At 33.0% G+C, this 10,113-nt stretch overlaps 1 protein-coding gene across 1 annotated transcript; it reads right to left on the reverse strand.

Moving 5' to 3' along the window:
- Positions 1–3,705: 3,705 nt before the first annotated feature.
- LOC129940909 (protein takeout-like) lies at positions 3,706–4,752 on the reverse strand. The gene is made up of 4 exons (XM_056049436.1): positions 4,628–4,752; positions 4,318–4,552; positions 4,009–4,254; positions 3,706–3,948 (listed from the first exon to the last, which is right to left on the reverse strand). Exons 1-4 carry the CDS (start codon positions 4,695–4,697, stop codon positions 3,744–3,746), a joined length of 756 nt encoding a protein of 251 aa, XP_055905411.1. The 5' UTR covers positions 4,698–4,752; the 3' UTR covers positions 3,706–3,743.
- Between the last annotated feature and the right edge of the window lie 5,361 nt (positions 4,753–10,113).

The following is a 10,113-nucleotide window of genomic DNA, read 5'->3' on the forward strand; positions in this document are numbered from 1 at the left end:
TTCGTCTTGGATTGACTTGACTTGGTGTAATTTGTAGACTTCTTGTTCGCCTGCCTACTTACCTTACAAAAGCTATGTAGCAATTTCATTTGCATAAGAAAAATTTTATGCTTATGCTCACTTGAGGTCCTTCTTCAATTTTGATTTATGTATATTCCTGGGTCCGCCGGATTCTGAAAGTCTGAGCATCTTGTCTTAGGTACATGCATATTCGTATATAGCTTTGAGTACCTATTATTTTAATATTCATCAGCATCACCATTGGCAAGGACATAAAATAGAAAGTTTTAATTTTTTTATTAACTCCCTTAAGACAAAATAAGGACTTACAAGTTGTGAAGTGCTTGATTTGTACCACTTAATGGCGTTAAAAAATGCGTAAAATATGCTCTAAGATGGGTGCATTTAATTTTCCTTTTTTCCACAAAGTAAATGACTTTAAATTTTAATAACATCTAAAATCCAATAAAAAGAAAATTGAAACAAAAGAAAGCAGAATAAAAACAAACCATTTTGGAATAATTTATTAATGAAATGAAAATCTCTGAAACTTTTCAGTTCATTGAATTTTAACATAATTCTTCGCTTGATTAACGATTATCCTTTTTCTGGACCTGAAAGTAATTGAAAATCCTGTGAAAAAATTCAAGTGTTAAGAGTTTATTGTAAATGAAAAGAAATGAAAGTTAAACTCAAGTTATTCAATGATGTTTCCAATAAGAGGTTTCATTTTGAAGAACCCGTTTTTTGTTGAGGTATTACTTATGATGTTGATTTTTTTGAAATTTGATAAGAAAAGTTAAGTCAATAATAAACTGAAATTGTTAAAATGTAAGTATTTTGGAAGGCTCTATATAATCTTGGAATTCAATAAATAGCTTGGAATTCACTTATTTCTTTTTGAAGAATTTTCGAAATATTGAAATGAATATTAATTGTTTATGATGCGTGTGATAATATACACAATCCTTCAGTTTACTTGTATTCAGTTAGGTTTTTCCAAATTTTTGTATTGCATGCATCTAAGTCAATAACGGATATTCCTTTTCCAATGCAATTTAACCAAAACGAAACATTTGCATTGAAGAATTTCTTTCAAACTTTCAAACCAATGACTAAGCAAAACAGTTTTGATATTCTCGCTTTCTTATAAAACGAAAACACATGTCGAACATCAAAGATTATCAAAATTGCAAGGATGCTGCATGCAAAATTTATAAGATCTTCTGCTTCTGACAACGAAAAAGGATATGTTCTGATGTTCAATATTTTGTTCGACAGTTGTTGTTTTTGTTGATGTTTGTTTGGTTGTTTAAGCGCATTTGATGCGAAGGACTTAAATATTCTATGAACGTTCTTCGTTGTGCATTTTGAGTTCTGTTGAATTTAATAACTATAAGAGAAGAGTGTGTACATTTAAAAGGATGCAAAATATAAATGAAAAATTCATATACATACGTACGTAGTTACAAGACTTACAGAGAAAATATTTAAGTTCTGTGCAGTGCGGAATGGAACGAAGGACTCGCAGGAAATAAGTTTCGTTCAGGAAATTGAAAAACAAACACTATGATGTTCTATATATGAAATAATAATCACTATATTGATTTAAGTAATAAGGAAACATCCATTCGGAAAATGGGAAGATAAGTGGTTTGGTGTTTATTTTACTTTTTGAAAAACAGTGTTTCTTAGTTAGTTTCATATCAACTTCATTTATGGAACTATGATGATCAAGAAATTCAGTTCGTTTTTAAGCAGTACTTAGAAGAACTAATGTAAAATATCGAACCGAATAGAATATACTCAATCAAATTCCCACAAAACCGATTTTTTCCACCCTTTTCACTATTTCCAGCCAAGAATATGCTTCACTACGCAGTGACATAAAAATGTTGCGTTTTTCAGGACGGTGACAGCAACGTATTCACTAATTTTTAAACGAATTTTGACAATTTCATGCGTTATTGAAGCATGTCTCGTTTTTTTTACACTTAACTTTCAACATTTTGAAAAATGTTGAGAAAAATCAAATTGACAAAATAAAAACCTAAAAAAAATTATAAAAGTTGGTAAAAATTGATTTTCGACTCAAATATCTTTTCAAAACTTTGAGATATTGGCTTTAATTTACTTTTATGTTTCAAAAAATCTTGTTGTCAACATTCAGTTAAAGTTTGAAAAAAATCGAATTGACAGTTTTTTACAAAAAAAAATAAAAACCGAAAAAAAAAATTAACAAAAGTTGGTAAAAAATGATTTTCGACTCAAATATCTTTTAAAAAATTTGAGATAATAGGTTCTAACTAATTTTTTCTTATAAAAAATATTGTTTTCAACATTAGGACAAATTTTGAGAAAAATCGAATTGACAGTTTTTTTTTACAAAAAATAAAAACCTAAAAAAATAATGTATAAAGGTTGGTAAAAATTGATTTTCGACGCAAATATCTCTTCAAAAATTTTAAATATTGGCTTCAAACTAATCTTAACTTATATGAAATATTGTTTTCAACATTTGGTAAAATTTTAAAAAATTCAAATGGACAGTTTTTTTTACAAAAATAAAACTCTAAAACAAAAATACTAAAACTTGGTAAAAATTTACTCTCTGCTCAGCTTTTCAAACTTATTTCATTTCACAGAAAATATTGTTTTCAATATTCAATAATTTTTATATAAAAATCCAACAGTCCGTTTTTTCATATAAAATAAAATCTACAAAAAATTGTACGCAAATTTGGTAAAAATTGATACGAGTACATATAGACTTGAAAATACATGCTTGTGGAAGGGAACTTCCCTCTGCGTTGCAACATGCAAATACAGTAATAGTTTCTTCCCTTTCAGCTGAAGTTACTGCTGCAACATTTCTTGAACCCTTTTGTGCAATTACATACTCCGGTCTGTTGTTTAACTGGCAGCCAATTTCATCCATGTTAAAAAGATTGCCAGGTTTGCCAACTATTTCGTTACTTTTTAATGTCTCCTCCAACAATTTTAAATACTTAGAAACTTCTTCCTTTTCCATACCATTTGCACGTGAAATTGATACGCCTTCAGACTTACGCACAGAGAGTTCCGGATGGCGTGAAAAAAGTTGAAGCCATCCAACTCCAGCCAATTTGTTAGCTCTATTAAAATTGTGGCTAACCTTGTGTTTTTCAGCAAGTTCAAAGGCCATACGACGCAACTCTTTTCGGTTTGGAGCAAATCCATGCATTTGCAGCATTTTAATATGATGTACAATTTTCTGCTCATTTTGTACTCCCAGGTCTGTCGGAGCACCTAAGCTCGTCTTTTTGTCACTTTCGCTTTTGAGCCTTCTTCTAAGAGTAGTTGCTGGAATCTTATGTAACTTTAAAGTAAGCTAAAAGTTTCCTAAATAATTTGTGTTTTATTCAAAATCAACATCAGACCTTAAAATCTTCTAGTTTTAATTTTCTCTACATAAACGATTTTTTTTTATTTATAAGGTTAAAGAATTTTTTTCAGAATTCACAAATGTCATTTTATCACAGCTCAAAGCTCAAGTACGTTGATATAAATCTGAGTGTTTTACCACGATCAACATGATATTTCAGGTAAAACATACAACAATCAAGGTTTTCTTGTAGTTTTCTTTAAAATAGTAATTGAACAAGTTAGAATATGAAAAGCAAAATATAAAAACATTTTTTTAAACACAAGAAAGATACAAAACAGTTAATGTTCTTTGGTACTTTATTTAATATTTTTTTCATTTATTCATCAATTATAAATAGTTCTTTATAAGGAAAACTATTCACAACTTTATCAATAGTATCTTCATTAACTTTTCTTAATTGATCTGAAAAACTTGGCTCCATTTCTTCCCACAGAACTTCCCAATTTTCATTTATAATTTTAACCATATTATCACCAAGAGTCTTATCGCCGTTGAAAAGATTTGTCATACTTACAGTCATGCTAAAAAGTACAAAATTTTGAAAAACATGCTCATTTAGTGTCATATAAGTTTTGGCTTACCGATCAGCTTTAGCTTTAATCTTAAAATTATCCGTTTTAAGATATTCCAATCCATCTCTTAATTCAACTTTAGGCTTCGAACGGGTTTTGATGTGCAGACCATCGATGGTGCAAGTTACATCACCTTCCCCGGTAATTGGGAAGATTAACATCTTTCCTTCAATTTTATACTTACCTTTGAGTATTAACTGTTTGCAGACAGCATCGGAATCGATAATTAGATCTTTCGGATCCGGTTTAAAACCGCTAAAATGTCAAAGTTATAAACATGGAATGTTTTCTTTTTTTTTCTTTGTTGCTTAGAATTACCTGATCTTGGAAAAAGTGATGTTTGCATATCCAGTAAATGACAGATCTGTCATTTCCAAATTCAAATTTACAGCTTTTGAAGAATCACCAGTTATTTTGATGTTATCTATATGAAAGGGCTCGAGGTTGCCTAGATTTATTTCCGGATATCCGTGTGGATGCTTTCGAATAATCTCATTTGCAACTTTGACTAAACATTCATCGTCTGTAGGTCGACATCTTTGGATGTCTTTTGCTAAAATCACAACAGTTAATTAATAAGTACTTCAAAAAACTTCATGAGTGCGAAAAAAATAAATTAGAAACTAACGAAATTTCTTCGATTGAGAAAATTGCACCAAAAAGATCAAAATTAAAATTGTTAACACTTTAAATGACATGGCGATTGATTATGTTTATAAAATCAAAACCACTTATGAAGAATTGATCTCGAGAACTAATGGAACAAATTTCTAAATCAACTCAGATATTTATAGTCTGACACTTTTAAGATTCATACGTCATTTGAGTTCTAATTTAATGCTAATCGAATTCAAATTTCTTTTCCGTAATCAGCAGAGAGTTGCATTACATTGGACTTTTGTTGTTCAAAAGACAGCAATATGGTTGCAATAATTTATTATACATTTAATTGAACTATTAAATAATTATAAACATTATGATTGTGTTTCTATGAATCAATAGCAAAAAAAGAATGAACTTTAATGCAATAAGATGAGGTTATGAGTTTCATTCAAAAGAAATAACATTAGTTTAAGAAAGCCGCCAGCTTCATTTTTTACTTTAGTTTTCGTTTTCAATTCTAATGCAGTGGTTTTTAATTAAGTTCATAAAGAATAAAAACCACAAATCAAAGATTAGATATGTAATTTATCTGTTCCGTTTTTTTTTGGTAGGGTACTGGAAAATTTACACGTGATGAGTTATTGATTTTGTGTAATGAAATAAAATCTGAAATACTCTACATTTTGTTTTGTTATTTTAAAAAAAGATGTTAATAAAAATTACTTAACAAATGTAAGTTCTAGATAGTAATTAATAGTATAGTTAAATTAATTAAGGCCAACAGATGAGTAAGTGGGATTTAATGTGGCAACTTCATTCGATTTAGGGTCAGTTTGTTGTAGTAATTACGATTGTAAATTATTGTAATTTGGCAAATTGAAAATTATAAAATTTGTGGAACTTTTAATATTTATAGAATCTGAATCTTGATGTTTAAATGGTAGACATGTGCATTCAAGAGGACACAAGCGCCACAGGTTCTTCTCAAACGCCACCTCTGTCTATCAACTCCTACTCTCACAAACAGCGCTTATATGGATGCGGCTTTGTCATTGGAGCCAGAGTTAGGCAAGAAGTCTTGAACTGTAGGTGCATCAATGAGTGCCTCATGACCATACGCATCAAGGCTAAATTCGGTAAAATAAGCTTGATATGCGCACAGAAGAGAAAGACGACAACACCAAAGATATGTTCTTCGAGCTTCTATAGGCAAAACATATGAGCAGTGCCATAGCTACGATATTAAAATTGTCCTGCTCGATTTTAATGCTAAGCTAGGAATGGAAGACATCTTTGGTGGAATAATCTGGAAAAACAACCTGCACGACAACACTTCCGACAACGTATTCAGGTTCATAGATTTTGCTGCGGGGCAAAACGTCAAGGTAGTCAGTACGCGTTTTCCATACCTCAACATCCATAAAGTACTTGGACTTATCCAAATCAATCTACCAGATTGACCATATTGCGATCGACGCCAGACACGCTTCCAGCATCATGCATGTACGAACATTACAAGGAGCTAACATCGACTCGGACCATTACTTCGTTGTAGCCAAGGTAGCAATTCGGATTTCCAGACCCAAGGCAACACAGGGAAGTGGTGTAAGAAGGTACAACTTCGAACGGCTACAATCCCCAGAGATCGCCAAATCCTTTCCCGACCGAGTTATAAATAACCTCTCTCGAAGTTCTCTGCCGCCAACACAATGTATTGGAAACCAGTGGCAACATTGCCAAGATGCAATCAGAGAAGCCGCCTCTGATGTGCTGGGTTTCAAACAGCCACCAACAAGGAACCCCTGGTTTGATGTGGAATGTCGGCAGTCAAATGCAGCCAAACAACAGGCACGCAAAGCGGGGCTGCTTAAAAGGACGAGAGCTGCTCATGAGCTCTATGAGCAGAAGAGGCGAGAGGAACGCCGACTTCTCAGAAGGAAAAAGAGAGGGCATGAGAAGCGTGCGGTTGAAGATGTTGAGAGGTTTAAAAGCAGGATTGAAGTTCGAAAGTTTTATAAACAGGTGAAACGAAATTCACAGCTACATAAACCTAGAACCGAAGGCTGCAAAGACGAAAATGGAAACATCATAGTGGAACCGCAGTCAATGTTGAGGATATGGAAGGACCACTTCTGTAGACTGTAAAACGGCGACGACGAACCGAATTCCGCTGTCAGGCAGGATGAGCCATTCAACATAGACGACGAAAGCCAACAATCCCGTCCTCCCGACGAAGTCTAATAAAACCGCTGAAGCGGATAGCTTGAATGCCGAACTCTTTAAAGCAGCTGGAGATAAGTTGGTTAGGAGCATACACCAACTTATCTGTAAGATATGGTCGGTAGAAAACATGCCCGATGAATGGAACCTCAGTATTGTTTGCCCGATCCTGAAAAAGGAGACCCTCTAAACTGCACCAACTATAGAGGAATCAGTCTACTTAACATCGCATAAAATCTTCTCTGCCGTAATATGTGAACGTCTAAAGCCCATCGTCAACAACCTGATAGGTCCTTATCAGTGTAGATTAGATAGTAAAAAACCAGGAAAAAACCAACAACACCAAATCGACACCCACCATCTATTCATCTATTTCCAGGTTGGGAACAACTTAACAGAACCTTTCGATGTCAAAAAAGGTTTTTGGACAAGGTGATGCGCTGTCATGCGATTTGTTTAACATCGTGCTTGAAGAAATAGTGCAGAGCTTACACGTCAACACTAGAGGCACTATCGTTTAAAAGTCTGTGCAACTGTCCAAAACAACTCAGCATGATGTCAATGGGGCTTTTGTAAGTATTGAGGCAGAGGCGGCAAAGCTGGGTTTAACGGTCGGTTAATGAGGGCAAAACAAAGTACAACGTAGATCTTGACGACAGGACATACAACACCGATGTCTTGTTTAAAACGTCACTATCGACAGACGTTACTTTGAGGTAGTCAAGGATTTTGTCTGCCTAGGCTCCGATGACACGTAGAAAGCAACAACCTCTAGCTTGGGACCTAGCTAGATGGAGAAGTCTGTTGGGTGAGGCCCTAGTTCACACAGGAGTGTAGCGCCACCTAAAGTAAGTAAGAATTTAAATCTAAGGTTTTTAGAGAGATTTCTTGATGTGCGTTCTTCACACTTTGGGGATAACTTTGCATAAGAAAGGTGCTATCTATGATTTGACAGTAGAGAAATTGTCAAGCTGTATTGACATATCTGACATTTTTGACAATTCACAATGAATCGCTTTTGTTCTGTTCTATTTCGCCTTTTTTTCAAACTTCATTCAACGTTAACCAGAAAATGTTTCACACATAGAATATAACATTCTTGAATAATTCATTAAAAATTAAAATCATATTCGATTTTTTCAATTCAATCAAATCAAAATTTCCACTCAATGTCAATAAAAATTGATTCCATTTGAAATACGATTAGATAGGTTTTCACTTTGTGTCTTGTGTGGTGGATCGACTCTGTGCCCTGTGGAAGGAAGAGATGACATAACAGAACACGATACACGAACAATTGAAAAGTTGTCCTTCTGATGTTGTATAGTGATAACCTCTCTAACCCTAAAATCCCAATCCTGCCCACGTTAACTTATGTGTCTCGACAAAGAAAGCACAAGGACACATTGAGTTCAGAAAGGCAACAGGCAAAAAAAAAGAAATACAGAAAACATACACCCTGGGATACCATAACCTTGGGGGAGAAAGTTTGAATCTCCTGTCGGCGATGTTAACAATCGTCCTTGATGATGTAAATGAAAATGATGATGATTGGCCTACGTTAACATGTTCGTTTCTTTGGTTTGGTTGGGGTTGTTTTTTTTTTATTTGATGTGGCATCCCAAATATTTCAGGCATTTTTAAAACTCAAAACATTTTCATTTTTTATGGATGATAAGATTTGTTTTGAATATTTTTTTTTTCTTTTTCAAACAAAGGAACTAAAATTGTAGGTAGGTGAGGTCGTATATAAGTTGGTGTTTATTTGGTTAAGATTTCTTTTAGAATGATTTTAAGACATGTTGTGGGAGAATAAGCCAGACATGGTTGTTGCGCCTCGCCGATATGTCTGTGTTATACGGTAATTGCACCCAAGTCGGTAATGATTCGCATTTGTTAGATTTCTTTGTTTTTCAAAACTTTTAATTGACTAAACCATAAAGTTACATATTTACACAGCAAAAAACTGTTTTCTGTTCTTCCCAACTAAATATAATTATGTTTTTGTAGAATTTAAGTGAAATCTATGGTGATATTTTAACAAGACAAAAAGTTTTGTGTGTTTTATATTCCCCATGATTTGCTTTGGATATAAACTTCTGATTAGTTAAATCAATGTTGCTTTTTATCTAAAGTTGTGTTTAAGTTTCACTGAACGAAGGACATCAAGGTTCTGAAAAAATGCGCATCCTATTTATCCTATCCTTTTCATATTTTTTTAAAAATTAATCGATCAAATCTTCAATTTTTCCTGAAATTTGAAGGAGTTCGTACATAACACCGATACATAAAAAGGGTAGTAAAAATGAAATACAAAATGATAGTCCCATTCCAAAACTGTCCGTCATCCATAAGTTATTTGAGTCCATTATTTGAAAAGTCATATTGTTTAATTGTAAGTCTATAATTTATGACAGTCAACATGGTTTTGTTCAAAATAGGCCAACAATTTCTAAACTCTTTCATTTCAGTTCTTTTTGTTTTGATTCGTTTTAAAAACGAAAACAAGTTGACTGTGTTTTCACAAACTTCAGTAAGGCCTTTGATAAATTGTGTCATAAAACATTAGCTTCCAAACTTAAATCCCATGGCCAAGTTGGGTTTCGTCGTACTTATATAATAGATTATACAGCGTAGTTTTTAGGAATGAGCGATCATCATATTTTTATACCGACTCTGGCGTACCACAAGGTAGCCACTTAGGACTATTACTGTTTATTTTGTACGTTAATGACTAGCCTTCTATTATAAAAGATGAAATTAAAATTTTCAAACGTTTACTCCTACAAGATGATCTAAATAGTTTTCGCGAATGGTGTTTTATAAATAAGCTTTTACTATGTATGTTAATCAATGTGTCTTACACGCAAAAAAAATGTTTTAACTTTCAATTATCAATTATAATTTTCTTATTTAACGAAACTCTCTACTTTCTCTGACCTAGTATTAGTATTATTCTTGGTTAAAAATTAATTTTTACAAATCTTTACAAAAGCAAATAAGACTCTCGGATTTATAAAACGGTTGATTTTCGCGACCCTTATATTCTTAAACTTCATTATATATCATTTGTAAGACCAATATGGCTGCATAATATGGACTTCCCCTTTTATTGAGCCCATATAAACAGAATAGAAGGAGTACAAAGAAGATTCAGTTTGATCTGTCTCCGTTTCTTCCCATGTTCCAATAGGCTTGAAGTTCCCCCGTGCTTCCATCGCATTCTAAACACAGAGAGTACATTCAGCTGTGCTTTATTATAAAATTAATTAATGGGTCAGTCATATTTTC

This window comes from Eupeodes corollae, chromosome 1, assembly GCF_945859685.1.
Source record: "Eupeodes corollae chromosome 1, idEupCoro1.1, whole genome shotgun sequence".
Taxonomy (NCBI): Eukaryota; Metazoa; Arthropoda; class Insecta; order Diptera; family Syrphidae; genus Eupeodes; species Eupeodes corollae.